This window comes from Epargyreus clarus, unplaced genomic scaffold (genome assembly GCF_041222505.1).
Source record: "Epargyreus clarus isolate Ecla_fem2 unplaced genomic scaffold, WU_Ecla_fem_2.2 ptg000012l, whole genome shotgun sequence".
Taxonomy (NCBI): domain Eukaryota; kingdom Metazoa; phylum Arthropoda; class Insecta; order Lepidoptera; family Hesperiidae; genus Epargyreus; species Epargyreus clarus.
Genome location: NW_027332220.1, coordinates 11,059,338 through 11,085,170, shown reverse-complemented (window position 1 = coordinate 11,085,170; position 25,833 = coordinate 11,059,338). Strand labels below are relative to the sequence as shown.

The following is a 25,833-nucleotide window of genomic DNA, read 5'->3' as shown; positions in this document are numbered from 1 at the left end:
AGAAATAACATTGACTTAGTATAGTCCGCGTAAAACTGCCAGTCCGCTCTGAATATAGAAATGAATCGTGTCCCATAGCAAATTGTATCACTACACCTACTCGCAAGAACTTCAGAGCGGACTAACAGTTTGGCGCGGACTATAACATGGGCCCAAGGGTAGGTAGTAGGTACCAAATTCACCAGTAAATGTGTCATTACATCAAAGGTCAAAGTGAGAAGATTATGATTTTACTTAAACGATAGAAGTAGCAAGCTTCACAGCAGACGCTTTATCTGACGCTAAGATTTTATTGTTGTCTGGAAACACCAATCAAATATTAATGAAATCGTTGTAAAAACAGGAAACTCGAGGTTCGAACACAGACACACATTGCAACTTAGAAGGACTAAGTTAAAACGCTGTTATTTTTACCTTATCACACTTTTGACCTCAAAGGCAAACCACGAAAGTCTCCACCTTTTACTTCCCCGTTCATAGAAGTAGCGTTCCTGCAAGAGACTCGTCCAGGATGCGTTTTTTTTTGTGAGCAGCAAAATGACAGTATAATATTTGGAAAAAAATATCAGTGTTAGCACATCATTTTATCAGTGACATAAATAACAAAATTAAAAGTTATTCATGATCCCCTAATTGGCAAATTCAAAAATAACGATTACTACCATAATTCCCAACAGAATCTTCAAGACGCAGCCCTAAAATCCTCATACGTCGCGATCTGCCCAGCATAATAATAGATTCGCGGGGTGGTGGGCCATCGCCACCCCGTAATATCACGTGAGATGCTCGGAAATTTATCAATAACATTATATCGCGAACCGACGATGCCTCCGCGCCTTATATTTTATTCAGGCTACGCTGTTTTGACATCCATCTCGGTTGACGCGAGTATACGAGTGCTAGATGTCTTGCGAGATTAGGTTTGCCTTTGGATAAATAAGTAGCAAGTGATCTTGATTGCATCGATTTTGCGCGCAATTTGTACCGTTATGTGACGTTTATTTGTTTTTTCTTGGAGAAGTATCTGTTTCTCGTCGGTAAATGAGGGCTTGGTATTTTAATTATATTGTAGTAGCAGAGTAGAAACCTTTCTAGTTTGACTCGGGCAGCACTACAGTACACTTATTTCTACCTAATTATAGCAGTGTTACGTACTGCTGTGTTCAGATTTGACGTGTGATATAAGGTGTCAAAGCTGTGTCTTCTTTCCCAAAGCGTTACAACGTAGTCCTCAAAGACTTGAGGAGGTGCAACTTATCTGTTGCCAAGCTAAGGTAGGAATCTAATCTAGGGTTGATTAAAGATACCCATTGGCGGCAGTAGTTAGGTATTTACCGTCAGATGGTAGAACCCTTTGTGGTTCGACTCCGGCGGCACCACTGCCACACCTATTTCTGCTTAATAACAGCAGTGTTAGGCGCTGCTGTGTTCCGTTTTGAAGGGTGCGGTAAGGGAGACATACTTTTCCGAGGCGTTCCAGCTTAGTCCTCAAGGGTACCGGCGCATCTGTGGCCGACCTCAGGTAGGAATATCTAATCCAATCTGAGGTTGATTGCAGATGTCCATGAGCGGCAGTAGCCACTTACCATCAGGTGGACGGCAGATTCGTTTGCTGCTTCAATAATTTAAAAAAATCGGGAAAAAATAAGTCAAGCATAGGATAGTCATATGAGTTAAAGCCAAGTACACATGTTTACAAAGATTTCAGAATTCTCAAGTGTACCTACCTACTCCACGATGTAGTAATTAATCTTCTTGGGACTAAAATGGTCATTGACTATCTTTTAGAGTATTCAATTACAATTATATGTTAGCATACAATAATATGATATATATTAGTGTATTCTAACATATTCTCCTCGATTCGGCGACAAATCCCAATCGCTCCCAGCAATCCGCTAACCTTTAAACAAACATGTCTAAATTATACAGAGAACGTTCGCAGGAATCTTGTGAAAACGAAATTTATCGCTGCCTATATCTTGGTTTATTTATAAGAAAGCACGGCCGTGCTCCGGGAGATGAAATTACGTGATGCCATTTGGAAACTGAGTGAAATACAGCATCGCAGCGAACAATTCGTTTGCAGACGCATTATATTTTCATTGGGGCCTACTTAGGCGATTGGTACTGGATACTGGAGTAAGGCAGATTTAACCTAATGGATATGTCTTCCTGAGGTTTACAGTGAAGTAAAAAATAAAAGTTAAAGACATTTGTTTTTGACATAACTGTGACGAAGGTTCCAGGTGTGTTTCCCGGTTTCCAAGCATATAAATTACGAATTAAGTTTTTTTCAGTGTGGGTATTTGTTCTTGTGTTGTTTTGTTAGTAAGCAGTGATAGCCTAGTGGTTAAGAAACGCGGCCTCTCGATCGAGGGGTCCGAGGTTCAAATCCCAGGCACGCACCTCTGATTTTCAAATTTATGTGCGTATTAGAAATTAATTATCACTTGCTTAAACGGTGAAGGAAAACATCGTGAGGAAACCTGCATACCTGAGAGATTTATAAAAAAAAAAAATCTTAAGGGTATGTGAAGTCTACCAATACGCACTTGGCCAGCGCGGTGGACTATGGCCTAATCCTTCTCATTCTGAGAGGAGACCCGTGCCCAGCAGTGGGACAGTAATGGGCTGATGATGATGATGATGTTGTTTTGTTAGTAAATGTGTGGAATGTGCTCTAACATGGTATAGTCCGCGCCAAACTGCTAGTCCGCTCTGAAGTTGTTGCGAGCAGGTGTAATATTATCTACAATTTGCTCATTTTTAATATATTCAGAATGGACAAGCAGTTTTACGCGGACTATGATTACCACAGACCTGTATTTGTTTTGTACCCAGTCTGTGATAATTACAGAACTGTTTTATTTATTAGCCGTAGCCAACATTTCAAGGCCATTACAATCAGTGCACTTGTAACGTTAACTACAAATTATGTATTTTTTATTTTATATTATACTAAAATATTTTTTTATGTAATAATATGCTTTACAATTATATTTAATTTTGTAATTAAAATTGCAAAAAATGTATTAACTTATTTAATATTTTTCTATAATCAACTCTTGCATACCTTCCAAACTTTGCAAAAACAGAACGCGGGTTACCGCCATAAAAGTCGCTGTCAAAACTTCAAAGTCAACTGTCAACACTGTTATTCATTTTCAAAACAATTCGTTTTTAAACTTTCACGATGGATTCCCGATTATATGAGGCTAAATTAGGCGAGCACAAAATGTTTAAGGATCTTAAAGACAGTTTACAAGAAGATTCCGGCGCTAAACTGCGTAATTTAACCGTTCTGAAAGACGATGTGTTCTATGTGTGGAATTCGATTGAAAATTGCGTTTTCAGTGTTAATGTGCAACATTTGGACGATCATAATGAAAATACACCATACCAGGTAAGGTTTTATTGTGTAATGTGTAAATTCCACCTAAAAATAGTAACATTGTTGTGCCGGTTTTTGTAGGTTATGTTGTCATATTGTTAAAAACATTGACAACAATAAACTAATATTGCTCGTATATTCAGTTAATAACAACCAAATTAAATATACAGTCTATATTGAAATTATCTACATTTTCTTTAAAAAATCATTCTGCTTCCCACTAACACCATCAGTTTGATTTACTGACTTAGTACTAATAACTTTCTTAAGACCTTCCCCATGTCCAGTCTATTGTTATTATATACTTGAATGTTTCTGATGGGTATATTTTTTAGTGTCTGAATGTGGGCACATGACTCCACAACTGGGAGAGGGATAAACTTACTTCTTCGAGTTTCTCCGATGTAAAAATAACCATATTGGGTTATTTTGTTTGCTTTAGAAACATTTCCTATTGAGCATATATCAAGTTAAATTAGTTAAATCAAAGTTAGTCAATATAAATCAAGCGATTTAGCTGAAAATTGGGGCCTAATTTGCACGAACTAATTAACTCAATCAAATGAAAAGTCGAGATATGTGATGTAATAATGTGCTCGGAGTACAGTTTAATCATTTTATTGTCTTGTTTTTTTTTGCCCATATCTAAGCGAAATGAATGGATACTGGTCTCGATATAGAGGGTGTATTTTTTTCAAAATGAACATGTTCGATTCCCGGCTAAGGAAAAAGATATTTTAAAAAACTATTGATGCAGTTTTAGTTTTTATCAAATACTGCCTCATAACTCCTTTCAGCATATTTTCGCTAATACTTATAGTTTCGGATTGGGCCTTGGAGGCCTATTTGAAAAATTCACCCTGTATACCACCTCAATCATCAATGCAAGTCAACAGTATCCAAAATCAAAGTAGTCCCAAAGTAAAGATGGTAGAACCCTTTGTGATTCAAATCCGGCGGCACCACCGCCACACCTATTTCTGCCTGTTAACAACAGTGTCAAGCGCTGCTGTGTTCTGGTTCGAAGGGTGTGATAAGGGAGACATACTTTTCCGAGGCATTCCAGCTTAATCCTCAGTAGCGGCGCATCTGTGGTCTGTGGTTTTTGGTAGGAATATCTAATCCTATCTGGGCTTTATTACATGCATGATTGCATGATCCATGTAACCGTGCGGCAGTAACCACTTACCATCAGGAGGACTGCATGCTCGTCTGCTACTCCTATATTATATAAAAAAAAAAGTTAAAAGTATTTCATTTTTCAATTAGGTATTAATTTAGTACTTTATTTTTTTACTTTAATGATGGGGAATGAATGAAATTAATTATCATTAGTTTAAATAGTAATGTACACACAAAATATTGGCCAAGTGTTCTGTACCTCTAAGTTTTATATATTTTCAATATCTCGTTACAATAGCAACTAAGGAAGTAAATGTATTGTGAAAATTTGAACGGTTCAATAGATAAAACGAAAAATGATGAAAAATAGCAGCTTTGTATATGGCGACACACATTTATTTGCAAGCTTTTTTAATTTGTAGTGTTTGTTGTTATAGTGGTCACTGCTATACACATACTCTGTAAAAAATCAAATATCTATCCATTATGGTTCAAGAGATAGAGGCATGTGATATACGGACAGACATCAGAGGCTCAGTAATAGGGTTCTGTTTTTTGGGTATGAACCCCTAAAAATGATAAGAAAATAAATTAAATTACATCACAATGCCTTTTAACTATTACTTAAAATCTTCCTATAGATGCACATCATCATCAACCCATTATTGTCCCGCGGCTGAGAACGGGAAACTCCGAAACAATGGAGAACTCCATTCAGAATGAGAAGTATAAGGCCATAGTACACTGTGCTGGCCAAGTGCAAATTGATAGACTTCACGTACCTTTGAAAACATTATTTTAAGATTACATAGGTATGCAGGTTTCCTCACATTGTTTTCCTGAACCGTTTTAGCAAGTAATCATTAATTTATAATACGTACATAACTTTGAAAAATCAGAGGTGCGTGCCTGGGATTTGAACCTCGATCCTCGGACCCTTCGATCAAGAGGCTGAGTTAATAAATGCACAGTATGCCATTATATATTTCTTTGTGTACTAATTAAATTAATTTTTTACTTTTCAGGTAAGTACATCAAAGATAGGTCACTAAGTTGAATCACTGGATAATAATTTTCCCGCTCACCTTAAAACTGGTAAGTACTAGTAATAATTATGTTACAGGTTTAGATCAAATCTAAGTAATAATAAAAGCTTGGTAATATAGTTTGTCTAACTAAAGGTTAAAACTACTTGAAACCATCATTATATTTCTAGTGACAATATAATACATCTACATTTACTTTAACATTTTTTTTTATAATATAGGAGTAGCAGACGAGCATGCAGTCCACCTGATGGTAAGTGGCTACTGCCGCCCATAGACAGCTGTAATCAACCCCAGATAAGATTAGATATTCCTAACTGAGGTCGGCCACAGATGCGCCGCTACCCCTGAGGACTAAGCTGGAACGCCTCGGAAAAGTATGTATCCCTTACCACACCCTTCAAAACGGAACACAGCGCCTAACACTGCTGTTATTAGGCAGAAATAGGTGTGGCGGTGGTGCCGCCGGAGTCGAACCACAAAGGGTTCTACCACAAACAAAATATTTTGCATTATAAAATGTAAATTATGAAATGTATAATATTTCTCTAATATAAAGTGATGATTAATTAAACATTATTACTTATGTAGTATCATGATAGCAATTGTTAATAACAATTGTTTTACTATTTTTTTATTTTATTTTATATTTGATTCAGAATAATTTAAAGTTCGTAAAGTCCTATCTTTGTAATGCTGTCAGCTTAGCTTCTTCCAAATCTCACTTCAATTTATGCATGCAGACAGACGAGAATATAAAATAAGCTTAAAAATCAGTTATTGTAAAATTAGACATGGATATTTAATTTATTTAACAGGCAAGACTTTTAAGGGTTTTTGAAATTATATATTTTTAAAGACGTCATTACCATATCACTAGCTGACCCGGCAAACGTTGTGTTGCCATATAAATAAAAAAATGTTAAGGGTGAACAACCCTTATCACTTAGGGGTATGAAAAATAAATAGTAGCCGATTCTCAGATCTACTGATCACCAAATTTTATATGCATATTGCATATAAAATTTGGTGAAAATCGGTAAAGCCGTTTCGAAGGCGTACGGTAACTAACACTGTGACACCAGAATTTTATATATAAGTTATACTTCATCGGAAATTTCGAAAAGAAGTCATGGTAAATGGTCACTGTCGCTCATGAACACCCGTATCCAATTCTGTATTATACAACAGGTGTATTACTATAAGTCAATCTCAGATAGGTTACCACATCTAACATGTTCGCCTCATATGTACCTTCCCGGTCGCACTATGCTGGTATAGTCCTCGCCAAACTGCTAATCCGCTCTGAAGTTGTTCCGAGTAGGTGTAGTCATACAATTTGCTATGGCGACGGGATTCATTTCTAAATGCAGGGCGGACTAGGCAGTTTTACGCGGACTATACCTCGTTTAAAATTTACTTATGATAGGTTTTATATTTTTTTATTCCGTAGTTTCCACGAGAGCGACGATATTCTACTTCCTTAATAATGAATATCAGTTTGTCGTAAACATCGTCGTGATTAGCTACTAAGGCATAAAAGTAACTTACCCACTATTTTTGGTTCAAAGAACAGAAGCGCCTAGCACCATCAATTACAAGCAAAACAATGAACATGTTACTACCATTGGAAAGAGCTCTCGATTACTAAGACCGCCATTAATCTCACTTGGAACGTTACCGCCGAATTAATTATCCCCTGACCATACGATTTAATGGGTTTCCTGAGGGACTCTGAGGTTCCCGATTAAATCACTACTTCTCATAGGGCGATTTATAGTGACCAGTACTGAACTGGGATGTAGAGAAGGGTACGCTGGAAGTGGTAAGCGAAGTGCGTTGGAAAATATTGGCTAACGCAATTTCAGTACTAAAAACGTAACAAGCGTTAGGCCTTATCTTAGATATAAAATTCTCGTGTCACAATGTTAGTTACCGTACTCCTCCGAAACGGCTTTACCGATTTTCACCAAATTTTATATGCATATTCAGTAGGTCTGAGAATCGGCTACTATCTATTTTTCAAAACCCTAAGTGATAAGGGTTGTTCACCCTTAACATTTTTTTATTTATATGGCAACATAACGTTTGCCGGGTCAGCTAGTATATAAATATAATTTAAGCTATTGGATTAGCATAAGGAAGATAATGGTTTCCTAAATCATATTGTTATATGGGCTAACTTATAGATGACACATATACAACAGAAACAAGAATCTATAAAAATACCTCGTATTATAAAATTACTCTTAATTTTACGAAGTTCTAAAGTATAAAAAATAAAATTGTCTAAGACGTAATAGCCGAAAAAGATTCTCCTAGCCCATTTATCCATTTATTCCAATGGCGATCCGATGAAAGTTATAAAATAAATTAAAATGTAAAAAGGTTACTGTACGTTTTCCTTACAAAATACGTAGATCATATTTATTTATACATACATTATTTTTGTGGATCCTATTATTACTAAAATATAAATAACTATCGACATCGACTATCGGCGATTACTCGTCACATACAAAATCACAAAATTCGCACGCTTTCTATGTCAAAAGCTTAACCCAGGTCCAATTTGTCCACGTTACTTCCAGTTATATTTATCGGCACGCACTTAACCTCTGGCCGGACTCCCCGGGCCGATTGTTAATCTGAACTTAGGTGTACTTTTCACCTTGCCCATTCCTTCTATGGGTCCTGAGCCGATCTTAAATTTGTTCGGAGGCGTGCTACAGGGTGTATCCTTTCGCTTTTTTGTTTGTATAAAGTGTGTACAGAAGGAAAAGTATGTATTTACTTCGTTTTCGTACGTTTACATGTTATCTAGTATTTTATTATTTTTACTCTGTTCATTTTGTTTTGTTGATAATGAAATTAGTTATTGTATGAGTCCTTCGTATCTGGAATTTAAGTAATTTTATCGTGATTATTCTTAATTTGTTGATCATCAAATTAGTAACTGTATCCGAAATCTTCCTGAGCTGATCTTAAATTTTTTTGGAGGCGTGCTACAGGGTGGCCTTTCATCTTTTTTTTATATAAAACTATGTACAGAAAGAAACGTATTTACTTCGTTTCCGTTTGTTTATATCTTATCTAGTATTTTATTATTTTGTTGATCATCAAATTAGTTACTGAATGAGCCCTTTTTAAAACTTTCTCTACTGATCGTGAACGTTAATATTGTTTCCCTAAATTTGAACGTAAAAGAGACTATCACATATCCTTGATTATAATCTGTAATTCAAACGTCAAATTCGGTATCTTTATCCGTACCTCTCTTGAGGTGACATTTAACCCAAATAAGCTCAGTATAATCAGATACGATAGCGAATTTCTCCACTTAAACTTTAACCTGAAACGGCTTGACAATTTACCTTGGCTCCTATAAGAGCCTTAACCAAATATTGTCACAATTACGAGATAGCATCAGCCTGTAAACATGCGGACGAAGAGTGGTGCCCTTTGGCGTATATCTTTAGGGCTACCGGCATTATTTCGGTATCGGCTCAATTGTTGAGATATCAGCGAGGTCCTCCTTAGAAGTATTGTTTTTTCATATTCGACTTCTTTTGTTTTTTATTTCACGAAGATTGTCTAATTGTTGCTGTGAACGAAAATAGTTTGAATACCTTTTCTAATATTTTCATAGGTCATGCCTTATATCTAATTAGTTAATTTGTTTATTCTAGTCATTGTTAGAAATGAGGTGTTTCATTACAGATGTTTATGTTGTTTCTCTTTCATTTTGCTATTATAAAGGACTTTAACTAAAGCAGTCTCGCTATAGATTACCGTTGTCACTTCAAATGTACTTACAATGTGAAACTAATCAAAACTTAATTAAACGTTAATCAAGTCCAACCATCGAACGGAAGCCTTAAAATCGCGGGCCGCTCCTCACAAACGCCAAGACGGTGCTCGCCTTAGAGCGTTTGTCCACCGCCGCCGTCACCGAGAACGAAATGACGGCGCCGAAATAGCGGTACATACATTTACTATAGCCCCGTGTTCACCGCACATCCGTTATCCGAGCACCGTCATCCTTGCCGCCGACATATCGAGTAAATCGGCGTGATCGCTAGACCAGCGCCCGAGATTTTGACGGGCTGATTTGCCGGCAATATAAGACACGTTTGAACTTGCCCACACACTGTCATCACACGCGTGACAGCTGGAACAAACTAAACCGGCGATTTCGGTCGCGGTGGACAAACTATCGCCGTCACGACATATTAAAGTCGGCCCGAAATAATCTCGTTCTCGATGACGGTCCGGTGACGGCGGCGGTGGACAAACGCCCTTAAGATCGCTTTATTGCCGGTCCGGATGGACTTCTGCGATGGATGGCTGCGAATGTAAATTTACTGTACGGGACCGGACGCGAGGAGGAGGATTGTTTTGTTTTTGGACTCCCGGAGCGGGGGGTCTTTGGATCATGTCTTGGGGGTGTAAAGGCTTTCGTGTGAAGAAAGGAGTATTGAATGTTGAATGTAATGTTTGCGCTAAAAGATGATAATGAAAGGCGATTATCATAATTGAAACCAGTTGGTTTTTTTTTATAAACTGTAAACTTTTTCAAGATTTTTAATTCTTCGATATTGTCATATTATATTTTAATTAACTATTGATGAAATGGACTATAGAAGTTTTTTTTTTCTATAATGATAAAATGTCGAAGAGCAGAATTAAGCTTTGGTTTCAATTTTTTTTGTATATTAAAATCAACTTTTAAGTTTTTTGGACACAATCACCACCCCTACCCAAAATTGCAACAATCTTAAAAGCAGTAGTTTCGGAGGTGGTTCAATCGCGTGTTGGGAGGCATTCCTTTGTTTAGACGTGTTAGATCGATGAGCCTAATGTATAGGTTTGGAAACACCGGCTTTAATTTGCCGCCCGTCCATTCGTTCCGATTGCGAACTTATTTATGCGAAGGAGTGAGCGTGTTTCCCGCAAGTTTTACTGCTGTGGGGGAGATGAGATGGACTGCTGAAAGATCTTGATTCGAACGGGGATAATTAGCCTGATATATGTAGTTTTGTTGTGGCTTTATAATGGATTGAAGATATATTGGTGTAGAATTGATATAAGTGGTAGAAGTCTTATTAACTTATTGGTTTGACAGGGTCTACTTTCAGTGACCAGGGTCAGGCTATACTATCGTCTATATAATTATGATTAGAGTTTGTGCAACTGACATTTGACCTGATGATCTATCATGACATAAGATAATCCTTCTTCGTCTTTACGGATAAAAATGTACCTATATTTGATGACTTCAATCATCATAAGCCACTTAATTATTCACTGAAATGTAAAAGTAAAAATAATTATGATAATACATAAAGTAATGGATATTTTAAGTTACAGATATAATATTGATATGAAAACTTTATAAGTTTAATAAGATATTTATCTCCCCATCAGGCATTATTGCATGATGACTTCTCTATACCTGCAAATGTTTATAATCTCTTTAAATAACATATTATCTTTCACCATTTTTATGGTCCTCCTTAGCCGGATCTGTATCCATACCGTACCGTGTGTTCCAACCGTAGGAATACTTTTACTATTGTCAATACATTCAAAAACAATAAGTCCATAGGTTAAGCTTACGTATAATATGGCCGACTCCACGTCCCGTCTTCAATAAATGGTCCTTCGTATCCGGATTCCTCCCTCGGAACATTAGCCCGAGGCTGCTCCCTTTGTCTGCCGATCGCCTTGGGACACCGGCTTCCTCAGGATTTTAATTAGTGATGCCTGAATAGTGTGTGATGAACTCGATGTATTACTAAGATATTGGGGAGTTTTGGAGGATTAATTTAAGTTCAAAGCGATCATTGAAATAGATAAATAGATGGACGATAGATTTTATTTTGTGGAAATCACAAATATATGCTTGATGCCAGTAACCACAATTAATCTCCTTCAATCAGGAAACCTACTTAAAGTTACTTTTAGATCCAGGGTTATATTGACCACTAAACATTAAATAAAGTACTCTTTGTATTGTACATGTCGTCTGCTACCATCATTATGAAAGTTAATTGCGTTACGGTGGAAGATCGGATGCCGGTTGTCTTGCATATGAGATGACCATTTTGGACTACAAGGGTATCGACGCATCTGTGATCAGCATGGTTACAGATGTTTATGGGCGACAGTGACCACTTACCATTAGGTAATTTGCTACTTCAATCGATATAAAAAATACCGTGTCATTCGGGTATTCCTTTATTTATGTATCTTATGCATAGCCCGGTGATAGGTACATTTCTTAAAGTTCTCATATCGTTACAAAAGATTATAAAATATGTTCTAATTTTTCTAGTCATAAATAATGACGTAGCAATTTTAGTTGAATCAGGTTTCAAATAATGTCTTTCTACTTCAAACTGTAAATGGTATAAATAGAGACTTTTGACTTAAGGTAGGTGTTAGTACCGCTTCAATCAAACAAAAAGTTCAACCACAAATCCCGTATATTACAATACAGTAAGTTACTAGGTTCGTTTAAAATATAGTGAATTTTTCGATAAGTCCGCGTCCAATCCAGACGAATACTGTAGGAGCAACTTAAGCCTTGCTAAGATGGGCGCGGGCCCACCCCACGCCCACCGCCCCCACTCAGGTCTTAGCCACATGTAAGTGTACGTACAGAGATTGACGTACGTACAACTGTGCCGGGTTTTTTTGGATTCTCAACATCAAAAGTACAAAAGAAAAATATAAAGTACTATCTATTAGGAAAGAATCAAAGATGTATGTACATATATTTTAATGATAGTTAAGCTGCATAGGTAGGTAGGTTACAAGTAACATATAGTACTTATATATTAGTAACTGACCTAGGTGTACCAACTCAGTCTCCAAAAGTACTTTTGTGATAGTCTTCAGATTTGTCTCCTATTCTCTTTGCCCACTTAAAATCACGTAAGCTCGGTTGCTACTATGAAATAAAACATAAATATGTATGAAGTAAAATGAACTGAATTTACACAACGTTGCATTTGTATATAACAGCTTCTTCATATACATTTATTGCCAGTGTCCACTTGAGTAACATACAGAGCCAGTGACGCTGGGCGAGTTTAGGTAATAAATACAAAATAAATATATTTAGACCACATTTAGTGTAATAATGCAACGTTGATGTAAGTTTGCGTACACTGAAGCAACTCTACATTATGTGCTCACTTGTTCGAACCACGGGCAGCGCGATGTGTAAGCCCAGCGGCGTTCATTAACTCAGCATGTTAAGCCGATGATCGCAGATGGAGCCGCTAACGCTTGCCGACCTGGACCCGATTGAGTAACAAAATTACGTCTGTTTGATGGACACCTTTTTGATGTGCTTTGATGTGATTCACCTAAACTAACGGTCTAACATGCATGTAAGATTCTTGTTTTGTTTGAAGACATATAGTTTGGATGACTCGTTTCCTACTATAAAATAAAAAAGTGCGTATATATTAATAAAAGTGGACCTATTTAAAGACAACGATATATTACAAACAAAATGAGTAGTACATATAATATCTATAACTCGATAATAAATTGATATTATTACTTTTTGAACATATCGGTACGTGTTTCGGTAACAAATAATACTTTTTTCCTTTCATGACGCGCATAAAGAAGTTTTACATTAACAAATGTATTTAGAGACTATTAATAAAAAAATGCTCCTAATATTGCAACGCTGTCCTAAATCTACGTACACAGTAGCTCACGTGTTCGAACCACGGGCAGCGCGATGTGTAAGCCCAGCGGCGTTCATTAACTCGGCATGTTAAGCCGATAATCGCAGATGGAGCCGCTAACGCTTGACGACCTGGACCCGATTGAGGAACCAGGATTACGTCTGTTTGATGGACGCCTTTTTGATGTGCTTTGATGTGATTCGCGTAAACTAACATGCACGTAAGACTCTTGTTTTATTTAGAAACATTTTATTTTATTTTCCGTTTATTTTCTTACTATAAAATAAAAAGTACGTATTTTAATAAAAGTTGTGCTATTTGAAGACAAGGATATCTTACAAACAAAATGACTAGTACATATCATATCTATAACTGGATAATAAATTGATATTATTACTTTTTTTACCATAACAGCTAAGCGTAACCGTATCCGTAAAAAAACAATACCTTTTCCTCTCATGAAGCGCCTTAAGAAGTTTAACATTAATAAACACATTTGGACACTATTAATTAAAAACAGCTATTTAATATTACAACGCTGACATAAGTCTACGTACACAGTAGCTCGCGTGTTCGAGCCACAGGCAACGCGATGTGTAAGCCCAGCGGCGTTCATTAACTCGGCATGTTAAGCCGATGATCGCAGATGGAGCCGCTAACGCTCGCCGACCTGGACCCGATTGAGGAACCAGGATTACGTTTGTTTGATGGACGTCTTTTTGATGTGCCTTAACTGTCATGATACACGCAATCAAGGGACTCAAATGGACTGTAGTACCAAAGTTTTATAGACTACAGAATAATTGACATGAGTAAAGCGAATTCAAAATATTTATAAGCCATGTAAGCTAAGCAAATCGAAGTCTAAAACTATCCAGGATAAAAAACAGCGATGGGTAACTAAACTAATTATTGATACGGTAAATATGAAATTTCCGTAGACTTCACAGAAATGTTTATTTCACGTTATATTATTTATTTTAAATTAGCCTATGAAACTAATCAACTCAGAGTAAAAACAGGAGTTCTACATAACATTGATCACCGTGATGATTGGCCGCACTCTTGAAACAAAATCACATCAGCACAAGTTTAGTACTTGTTGTAGAAAAGGTACTACCTTTTCTCAGGTTAAATTTACGTACTTACTCGCATCTACTTACTACAGTAAATAAAAAGTATGAATCGAAATTACGTTTTCTAAACAACATTTTTCATTAGCCAAAGTTGCGAAATTTTAATATGAATCACAATAGAGCTAACTAAAACAAAAAATAAACTACACACCAATATGAAAATTTCAGAATATGAACATTGTTATTCTTCATATTCTCGCCTTTGTTTCAAAACTAAGGTAAAAAGTAGTGTTCATTTAGCATATTGCTAGATTCGAATTTTTATTTCTCGGTCGCTTCCGGCAGCCAGTATAAATTTTGCACAATTTTGCATTCCGATTTCGCGTCTGCACTTACACGAACGAATTCAAAATGGCGTCATGTAAAACGTACATCGAATACTTGAGACTCGTTCTTTTCCCGCCTCCGAGTGTCGTTGGCGGCATTAAATCTTAATAAAACCCGTCATGCATCACGATGGAGCCCTTTGATTTCTCACTCGGCAAACCGCGTCTCCGCATATCAAAGAAAATCACAACTCTTTTCATTGCGCGCCGATAGAATGTTCACAAAAGCCACCTTAATTGATCCCCCCTTCCCCCCACCGGTTTTAAAAATCCAACCGGGCGGGTGATGTGAAACGGCACGGGAGGGGCCTCGATACAGTGGACAGTATACCTTCAATTTACTAATACAAATAAGCGAGACTTTGGTCCTTCGCCCCCGGTCTAGCTACTACGCTTTGAAAAGGAGGCGCCTATTGTGTTCTACCCTCAATCGTGGTCTCGATTATCGAAAAGAAAACACTCATCTATATTTTAAATAATGATCAGGCGACGAGAGGTCGGGCGGGGGCGAACAATTGAGTGGAGTGATGGATTGTGTAGGACACCGCCAATAAAAGCTTTGTAATGCTGTCGCCCTTACATTTTTTAGGATAGGTACAAATAAGAGGACAATATGTTTTCTTTAGACAACGAACGAAGATCAATTATTTCAAGGGGATCTTTTCCAATTACTACTGAAAACAATGCTTTTTGTGTTTTGATGTTTAGAGCTTTTGTTATTAAAATGAAAAAATTAATTTAGTTACCATAACGCATCTAGTTTTATCTCATAACGGTAATATGTAAGCCGCTGTATTCTAATTTGAAGTATGTTAAGTTAGGCATACTCTTACTTACATTTTTAGGGTTAGTGTCTCGAGTCTTGAGTTAGTAACTTGTGTCATGATTCTTATGATCTATGATTAACTAACCTTATTACATGAAAAAATATCCCAAAAGTTGTTTGCCAAATGATTCGTTTCATTAGGCCAATTTTCGGACTCATTTGGTTCGGATACGAATTGAAAAGACTTAGCGACATCAACAAACCGGGTACACGTCCTAGATGAAAAGCGAAAAAAATCAGCGAACAACTTGTCTGATAAGCAAAACGAGCGTCATAATTAGATTTCACTCGAGCAGCGTTTCTTTCAGTTCTTCCACAATATACCTACTAATCAGGGAACATTCAGAGAAAATATTTTCCCAAGAGCGGGGATGAAATTTAAAAAAAGCGCGTCGACAAACAGCATTTAATGAACGCCCCCCTCCCATACATCATTAACTGGTAGGGGGTGTCGCACAAACAATCTCGTTCCAGTTTCGCTAGGGACCGGTTGATAGTGCAAGTAGAGGATTCGTTACAGCGAGACCTCGAGTGGCCGCCATTGTGACTCGAGGACGTCTGCGCTGTTGTGTCCGAGATGTAGATAATTGCCCCCGCTGCCTGTGAAGGGAAAAATGTGCGCCATTGGCTGAGATCATTGTTCCGTGGATTTCGATACGTGTTGGTTTATTGTTTTGTCTTTTAGTAAGAGATAATTTGAAGGGTTATAGCGATCCTATGAGTCACATGACGTGTGAGTTTTTTTTTTCGTTTACTAATTCTGATAAATCTTTATTCAGAAAAAAAATCCGCTCCAAAAAATTGTCTGAATTGAAACCATCCTATTCTGCAAGATTTTATTTATAATATGTTTCCTTAATATCCAGGAATCTTAGAAATTTTTACTCCTAAAAATATTTTTTTTATTGCCATAAACATTCCCTAACCGTCAATAATACTTTTAGTCCAAAAACCAATTACATAGTTCCAAACAACGGTCTCTGTCATAAAGTGACTATTAACTGAAAGTTACTGATAACCCAAAACCTTCGGAACTTGACGATACTTCCCGAATTACCACTTAAGGACTTTGTCATTATAAAACTTGGTATTACACATGTCCTCACAACTTTAATGTGTCTAAAACTCTTTAAGCCCTTCACTTGAAGACTTGTCTCACTAAAAGCGGTAGCTTCTAGCTATATAGTCGCTAGAGAATCACACTTTACTTAATAGTCAAAAACCCTATTATCTATACTAATACTATACTAATTCTTTTACAGTTTTGCGATTGTAATTGAACTATTCCATCATTCAGATTATTTTTCATATTTCAAATAATATTATCATCTATGTACTAATAGGAAAGTGTAGCTAAATTTCTACAATAACGAATAATTCTCCAAATTATTGACTAGAAATATTAATGCTATCGCTAAAAGAGCATGTACTCCGCTTAATATAAGTCAATTTGTAACTATCTTAGACGCAATGCAAGAAGAAGAAAGTCTCTTCTCGTAGGGTAAAAGTGCCGATCACGGCACCGTCAAAATACTTTAATTGGGACACAGACGTCTAATACAATTCAATGAGAGCAAATGTCGCCACAAAACATAACTCGATGTGCTTATAGTGTGGTGGCAGTTGCACTGATTTCTAACACCATCATCAGATTTCCTCGCTTACCTTTCACCGGTGTTGATGCAACAAAGATCGGCTTTAATAAACCGGCGCTGATATGTGGGCCAGTTTATATAGATTTAATAGCTTCCCACATTTGCTTATTGTTCCTCAAGATGCTTTAGGGTGCCCCCGAACAGGTAATGACGTTATTTATCGGCAGTAAAACCAAGGTTCTGGTGGAGGACAAAGCGGCTAAACGGTCGGTGTGGAGGGACCCTTGATAATGGACTGTGTTTTAATAGACGAGATATTGCGTGCCCCTGTCTTGACGACCTTTTGAGGATGATTTAGATTTTGACGCTAAATAGTTCGGTTATTTTAAGTTTATGAAAGGTAGATTGGTGGACTGTATGTCACTGAAGAATTTAACGTTTTTATTGGGTTGTTCTCATCGCTACGATACGTGTCTGTAAACTGACGAAACCGGAATTTATTAAATTTAACGTATCGTTTTTGATCTATTGTGACATTCATATAATTGAGAAGTTACAATTGACTGCCTTTTATGTTCATGTCATAGTAACCGTTTACTTTTTTACACATATCGCATAATGTACTTTTATGTTTCAAAATGCATACTTCAGATTATTCACTCATAAACATAAATTTATCTGTTTTTTTTTTGTGCCTTCCAAATCTATCGATCTCGCTTCTTTTACTTATATAATCTTAAGACTATCTACCTTTAAATGCTGGTATTTAAACATAGAACATCAGTGAAACAACTACATATATTAAAATGAACACTCAAAACTTGCATATTTGTTGCTTGCTGCATTTGTTGTATTTTCCGTAAAAGCTTTCGTAGCTTTAACATCAGTAACATTAATACCAGAAACTATTATAACGTGACGAAAAAACGAAATGTTAATGATAACGTTTACACAATTGAGCCCCAGTGTACCTGTATCGAACAACATGCAACAATACAACAGTCGTGGCGTCTTGCCGTCAACAATGCGGCGTCGAGTTGTTCCTTGCGCGGCGCGTTATTAAAATCTCGTGGAACAATCGAGTCGAAAGCGCACTTCCGCACACTTGCACCGCGCTGCCGCCGGCCGATGTGACAGGGATATTGACTCTGATGCTATACTCGCTATACTAGCTGTATTGTTTGCCGACCGAGATTCCTATCTAAAATAAAAGTTTTTACAATTATTGACACTTACATAAATGCGGATATTATTGTCTCTGATGCTCTATTTAGTATACTCGTGGGACAATCGAGTCGAAAGCGCACTTCCGCACACTTGCACCGCGCTGCCGCCGGCCGATGTGACAGAGATATTGACACTGATGCTATACTCGCTATACTAGCTGTATTGTTTGCTAGTACTACTAACCTATGGCTAGTACCTGCCCGACCGAGATTCCAGTCTAGTAAAAAAATGGTTTTTATTTGTTTAAAATTATAGACACTTAAGTAAATAAGTATATTGACGCTGATGCAATACTTGCTATACCTGTGTCATTTGAAATTGCTGTTATTTATTTGCAACATAAAATTATTTTAAAGTCGAGATAATTATTGCGAATGTTGGCTCGCCGGTTGAACATATAATCTTATTTTGTCTTGCTTTTAAGACGTCAAAGAATGCCTATTTGTAAGTATTAGATCGACGTCATGTAACCCCTGTCAGTAGGTAGATGTCCATGGGTAAATGATGGCTTACCATCAGATAGACTGCACACTCGTTTGTCACTTCAATGTCATGAAAAATGTATTCGAAAATGTAACGCAAATATTTTAGTCAAAATGTAACCACGTCAATTTATTTGCTACCCCAACCGACGCAGCCATCCCACAACAATAGTTAAGGCTGAAGAGAGAAATTCTATAAAGCACCAATTTCGATACTAGAGGGTTGTTTCGAAAATTTTCGACTTCCGTCGCGAAAAAACAAAAAAAAAAAGAATCAAATTTCCGAGTGGGGAAACCCTTCAGTTGCCTTGAAGTGGAGGTATAATTATCCCTTAATGATTCGTTCGGAGCCTCCATCGGTGGCCCCTGTATTAATTTTTCCATGCATTGTGAGCGTACATATTTTGAATGAAAATTCAGAAAATTTAATATTAGTCACCGTCTTGTGGCTTTGTTAGTAAGGTGTATGACTCGCGAGATCCTTACGTTCATATGAATACTGAAATTATCGATATAAAACATATCTTAGGTAGTCTATAATAGAGATGGTTGTCTTATTTGTAAATCGACCGATAGCCACACCCATTTACCGAAACAGAATTGGTCACGCTGGAAAAATATGTAAAGGTGTCACCTTCCCGGTCAAATCAGTCCGACTCTACCACCTTAAAATTGCTTATTAATTACACATCGTCTTTAGCAACCAACGACGTCTAATAATCCCTCCAATCAAACACATGAATGTAAATTTTACAAATAAAAAATAACATTCTTTTTTCATCTATTTCTCAGCTCAGTAATGAAATGAGCTATTTGAATAACGGCTATTTTGGTATGTCGCCCACAGTACCGGCTACTTGGCTAAATAGTGCAACAATAGATGTGGTTTGTGGCCCGTGGTCATTAATAATGCATCGCTACGTTGGACCTCCGCCTTTTGTGCGATCACTGTTTGCTCGTCTACCTCTCGTGTGGATTTGTGGGGTTTTTTTATGTCTTTACTTTGTGCATTCGTTTTGAGCGAAGATCCGGTGTGATTAGTTGTTTTAAATAAATATCGTTATTACTACCATACCTAAAATATTGAGATAGCAAATGAGTAGGTATGCCATCCATGTCCCTGTAGTTCCGGGAACAGAATAGGGCTACGGTATCCCCTGCCTGTCGTAAGAGGCGACTAAAAGGGGCTTTCGGGGTTGCGGACGGCAAGAGTGGGAGCTCAAACCGCCTGGCCAGCAACCCCGAGATGGACGGCGGTATGTGTGGTCGCATACCGTCGTGAACACCAGATGTGATGTGTGATGAGTTTCAAGCTCACCTAGGCGGAGCCCGACGGGGCAACGCGCCAAGTGGACTCCGGTTGCGTTCATCCATGTGATGGTATCAGGTCTTCCACGTACATCTCAAGCAAACACACAGCACACCTGTCTCTACTTTATATAAATAGTATTAAGCGCTTCTGTGTCATTTCTTAAACACTGTAGAAGACATTTACATGAGGTATTCCAACTTAAATAATAGCAATACATCTGTGGCCGACCCTACTCGTATACTATCTATACTGTTATCTATAGAATTCGTTAGGTGACTGTGCGTATAATGCATTAACTAATAATTATTTCATAATAAAAAATAAGAGATTGTAATGTTAAAATAATAACTGCTTGGTTTTTTATTTCCAGTAAATTTTAAAATAACAATCTACCTCCATATGTACAAAGTACTGACTAACATCTCAAATACCCTAAATAATTATTTTCTACATTTTCATTTAGGTAGCGTGGTGTATTTATTTGACGAAACATAATCTGTTTATTTACTCATTTGGACATCATTAGAGGCCTCTAATCCTTTACAATTAGAGTGTATAATGGCCGAAACTACTAATTATATGGTATGGATTACTCAACCCTCCCTTACAGAACAATGTTTGTTCTCAACCAAAACTCTGACCTCTCGCGCGTAAAATTACTATCACCTCCACCTAAGGTAAATATGTCGACAAGAAATTCGCTTTGAACCCTTCCAGCCCTTTGTTGTCCAACTAAAACTATTCTCAGTTAATCCCTGGATAAACACTACTCGTTAATAAATTAAAGTGTTATTAATATATGTTGTGACCCGTATGGTTGGCAGGTGTCCCTTCAGGGCGCGTTGTATATTCTGTTTCATATCCAACAAAGGAAACGGCAAGAAACGCTAATTTCGGTTCAACTGTAAATATTGTAGCAATACCGCTTTTTGTGCCCGCGTTGAATAAATAAGTAACCGACGGTTGACCGACGGGTCGTTTCTGCTTTAAGGGAATTGAAATTTCTCTCGTTTCTCTTTCATTAACGTTGTTGTATTGTTTGAATATGGCGAGTTGATTCTAATTGCCTTTTCACAGTTGTGCATCTAATTAAGCGAGGTTTTCTTTCGCGTTTCATTGTGGACGGTAAGTATGTAGGTAGCTTTGTCCTAAGGTAGTCGTTTGTGCGTTGACGCCATCACCTATTACACCTATCGCGTGTGTGCTCAGTAATATTTGTGATACTGTCTAACATATGATGGACTAATTAATTGGCCACTTATTACATTAGCATAAAAATCATATCTTTCGTATTTATAGTACAAATAAATTAAGGATTTGTTGAAATACATCTTTGAATGTATTTCTAAATATCAACATTTGGATAATTAACTAACTTGTTATATTTATTTTAAATTATTTTCTCTTTGCCATTTTTAACGCTATATTCTTTAAAAAAACCCAGATCGTTATATAGATATGTCACCTCATCTTCGGTCATTAAATTGATAGCCCCGACCGACCAAATAGCATCCATATCCCGTATATAATCCTCAAATGTAGCTTAAGCTAATAAATAGCGGAAAAACTCGGTCATAGGGTGGTCCGGGGTGGTACTGAGTGAGTGCTTTACGTCATATCCGAAATCCCGGTAAAGTGAGTCCGGTAAGCCGGGCAGTGTTCGATGGTCGACGCGCTCGTTGCGATCTCCGTAATAGCAATAGCTTTGTATTAAGCCGACGGGAAGACGTCTTGGTTAGTGGTCCAAGGTATAAGAGAATCTAATTTTTTCGATCTCAGGGTTGCTGAAAGAAATTTCATTTTGAAATAAGCAATCCTTTGTATTATCATTCTATAGTTTTTGTAAACTTACGATTTCTGTATACATTAAGTTACTAAAGAAATAAGAGAGTGGTACAAAAATATTAAGCAAACTTTTAACCTTACTTTTTTCATCGGTTATTAAACGTGAAGGATGGTTAAGCCATAAAAAGATGAACTTGAGCAATCGCAGTACATTTTCATCCAATCTGAAAAAATGGGAAGGTTTTCCTTTAACAAATTTTATTTTATACAAATTGTAATAATAACAACTCTGAACGTATAGATGGTTTTCAGATACCAATTGTAATAGTTTCAACTAAACGTAAAGATGATTTGGAAAATATTTTAAAAATTCATTTCAACGTTATGTTAGAAATATCTAAGCAACTATGCAAAGACGTATAATTTAATGAAACTTTTAGTTTGCGCCTTTTTATTACATTTAACTAGATGACGACGGGAAAATCCGCCAAGTGGTCGACCGCTGACCGCTCGTAACATGCACCGACGCGTTATATCGGCGTGGCTTAGCGCTTTTTCATCAATCCCGCTTTATTACGGCGGATCCTTTGTCTCCGTCCGCCGGTCATTCGGCCTGACCGTCCCAGTCTCTATTACACTAGCACACACCATTCGTATCTGTCGTCAACTCTGGATAAGTATTTGATCGCCTGTTTTTATGCGTGATACACAATCCTGTTTGATCCCATTCAAGTTATTGATAATCAATCTATCACTTTTTGCTCACCAAATAATGGAATTTGATCACTTTCAAGTTTAGAATTGGTAGAACCCTCTGTGGTTCAACTCCGGCGGCACCGTCGCTACACCTATTTCTGCCTATTAACAGCACTGTTAAGCGCTGTTGTGTTCTGGTTTGAAGGGAGACATACTTTTCAGAGGCATTCCAACTTAGTCGTAGGGTAGCGATGCACCTATGGCTAACATCAGGTAGGACTATTATCTTATCTGGGGTTGATTACAGATGTCTATAGGCACCAGTAGCCACTCATTAGGTAGGCTGCATGTTGGTCTACTCCCTCACTATTATAAGAAATAAATAAATATAATCTAAATCGACGTTTCAGGAGAAAATTCATCCATTCCCAGTTTTTTCCTCTGGTCTCCGATACAATCTTTTTAAGCCTTGATATATAACGGGCCATTGTCCGTTTGTTCTCTGTTTGGCAATTTTTAACGGGATTACAGGAACGCCACGCACTTGATCACGTCTTCGCGTCTACCCCCAAACACCCTGTATTTATGACGCCATATTTTACGGCATATTGAGTAAAGTAGCCTTTAATCTCTCCTCTTTATATATCTATCGGAATAAGTAGGTGGGAGTGACCGTCTGTCCTTTCAAAATAACATTTGATTTATTTTTATGATAGAATAATAGCCAGGAGTTAAAAAATATCAAAAATGCCTGGTCCAATTTAAATAAGGCTTGAGTCTCATAGAGTGAGTAACTTGGTTATTTCCACAAATATCGAGTACTTAAAAACAGTGGAAGTTAAAGTATATAACTTGGATGTGTCTATCTACAAAGGCTTACAATACATCTTAAAGGTGTGCCTAGTGTTGGCAGCCTTTCTTGCTACTGATGTTCATCACTCGAAAAACTTTATTTCCACAACTAGATACATAGAAATTTCATATATTTGTAAACAAACAAGCAAGGAAAACAACGCGCAGAACTAGTCACCCAATATAATAGAGGGTTTAGTGGTAAATGTCTTCTAGTTCAATTGTGTTCGGTTTCTTATTGCTAAGGGGCAGTTCGGTTTGAATGTAAGATTATTGCTGGATCATACGAATGTTTTTGACAATGCACCGTTCTTGGCAGCTGTGATTTTCTCAAAGGGAGATCGGCTTTGTGTGCCGGTTTATCGTTTTAATGTAATTAGATATTGCTTTCTAATATTATGCTTGAGGTAGCACGGATCGTCTTCTCATGGCTGGGTCATTGGAGCACATTACATTAGATTACTGACCATAGGGAACCATGCTGGTCGAGTCTAGTCGGTTTATGTCGTACCTTTGAGTAGTTGTTTGAGTAGTTTCTGTTCAGTAGGTACTCTACATTATTTTTTTTACTATTTTCATTTGTAATTTTTTGGTTGTTTGTTTTTGTTCGATTTTTTAGTTTTTTCCCCAAACATAAGCTAAAAAATATTCTAAATTAGACTGTACTCAGTTCTGTTACCTCTGAAGGAATACCTCGTGTATGTCTCTTTACCACACCCTTCAAACTAGAACACAGCAGGGCTTATGAATGTTATAATGCAAACAGAAGTATGACAACGTCCTACCGGAATCGAACCTTTAAATTCCAACTCAAATGCAATCCCGAGTTCAAGGAAAGACCAGCTATCATTATGAAATGACCGTTAAAAATATTCGCCGACCATTAATTAAAAAGCTCACAATGGTCCACTATGGGAAGACGTGGGCACAAACAAGGGGACTACGTAGTCTATAATCATTTATCTCGACGAGTTTAATAAAAGGCGGATTATTTATGGCGACGGCGGCTCCGACGCTAATGTCGCATGATTTAATCCCATTACATCGGGAACGGTGCCAGGGATGCCCTATCGGGAAGATGGGATCTTCTGACGCTGGACGCTGGTGACGGAGTTGCGTGTTTTTCTACGTTTCTCTCATCTAATTAGTATTTTTTACGTGGTTGAAATATCGAAAATGAAAAAATATGATGTTCAAATTCAAATATTAAATTTAAAGTTTCCTGATTAGTTGCATATTAGAAATCACTTGACGGTATGTCTATGATCTAACAATGACTGACGGGACAAAATCATAACTGAGTGTTTTCTAAAATTTCTCAAAGTTATATGAAAGTGGTAGAACCCTTTGTGGTTCATATGCATCACTATACTTTTTTCTGCCTAATAATAGCAACAGTGTTCAGCGCTGCTGTGTTCCGATATCATGAGTGTAAGAGAAACATACTTATCCGAGACACCTCAACTTATCCTCAGGGGTAGCAATGCAGCTATAACCGACCTCAGATAGGATTTATCTGTGATTGATTATTGATGTTCATGGGCAGCAATAGCGTTTACAATTAGCGCCTTACTATCAGGTGGACTACATGCTCATTTGCCACCTCCATATAAAAAGTTTATGAATATGTGCTTGACCACCCCGAATGCCAAACCGAACAATGGGACAGTAAAAAATAGTTCATAATTTACATATAAAAACGATACATTATGGTAGAGTTGGTAGTAAAGTATATGTTATTCGATTGTCACACGTTATAAAAACGCAACGAGTAAACATGATCGAATGTATCGTGCCCATACTCGCAATAATGGTATTAGCTTTATTAATCATTTGTCATTCGCTCCTCGTACGGACAGTGGTGTTCAAAGTTATCGTCTCGTACTTACCACCCCTTGTCAATGAATATGATTTGTTAGTTTACTAAAATAACGATTGAACTAAAACGATAATATAATTATAGATTATTTCGTGAATAACTTAATTTTTTGTGATTTAATTTTGTTTATTCCGTTTCTAAAATCAGATTATATGAAAGAAAGTATCTAATATAATAGAATCTAATTACTTTCAAATGTGTCACCTTTTGTTTAACTACAATGGTTTTAAGTATTTTATTGTTACTTTATAATAATAGTTGCTTTAACCTTTTTCAGTTATTAAAATTATTTTATAGGTGTAAAGTTTGAGAAGCGCATTCCACTGTCGTGTATTGTCAACTCGTGGGCACCGGAAAAGATATTTGATTAGCGAGTCGGCCACAAGGGGCGTGGGTACTGGACACGAACTTTGATACACGGTTGACTAGAAGTGATAAAAGAAGTC

At 37.1% G+C, this 25,833-nt stretch overlaps 1 protein-coding gene across 1 annotated transcript in view; it reads left to right on the top strand.

Annotated features, from left to right (window-relative positions):
• The first annotated feature begins 3,110 nt into the window (after positions 1–3,110).
• mbo (Nuclear pore complex protein Nup88) overlaps positions 3,111–25,833 on the top strand; it is a 129,872-nt gene continuing 107,149 nt past the window's right edge. The window contains exon 1 of the mRNA XM_073078573.1: positions 3,111–3,406. Within this exon, the coding sequence (XP_072934674.1) occupies positions 3,197–3,406 (210 nt within the window). The 5' untranslated portion in view covers positions 3,111–3,196. The remainder of the gene's footprint in view (positions 3,407–25,833) is intronic.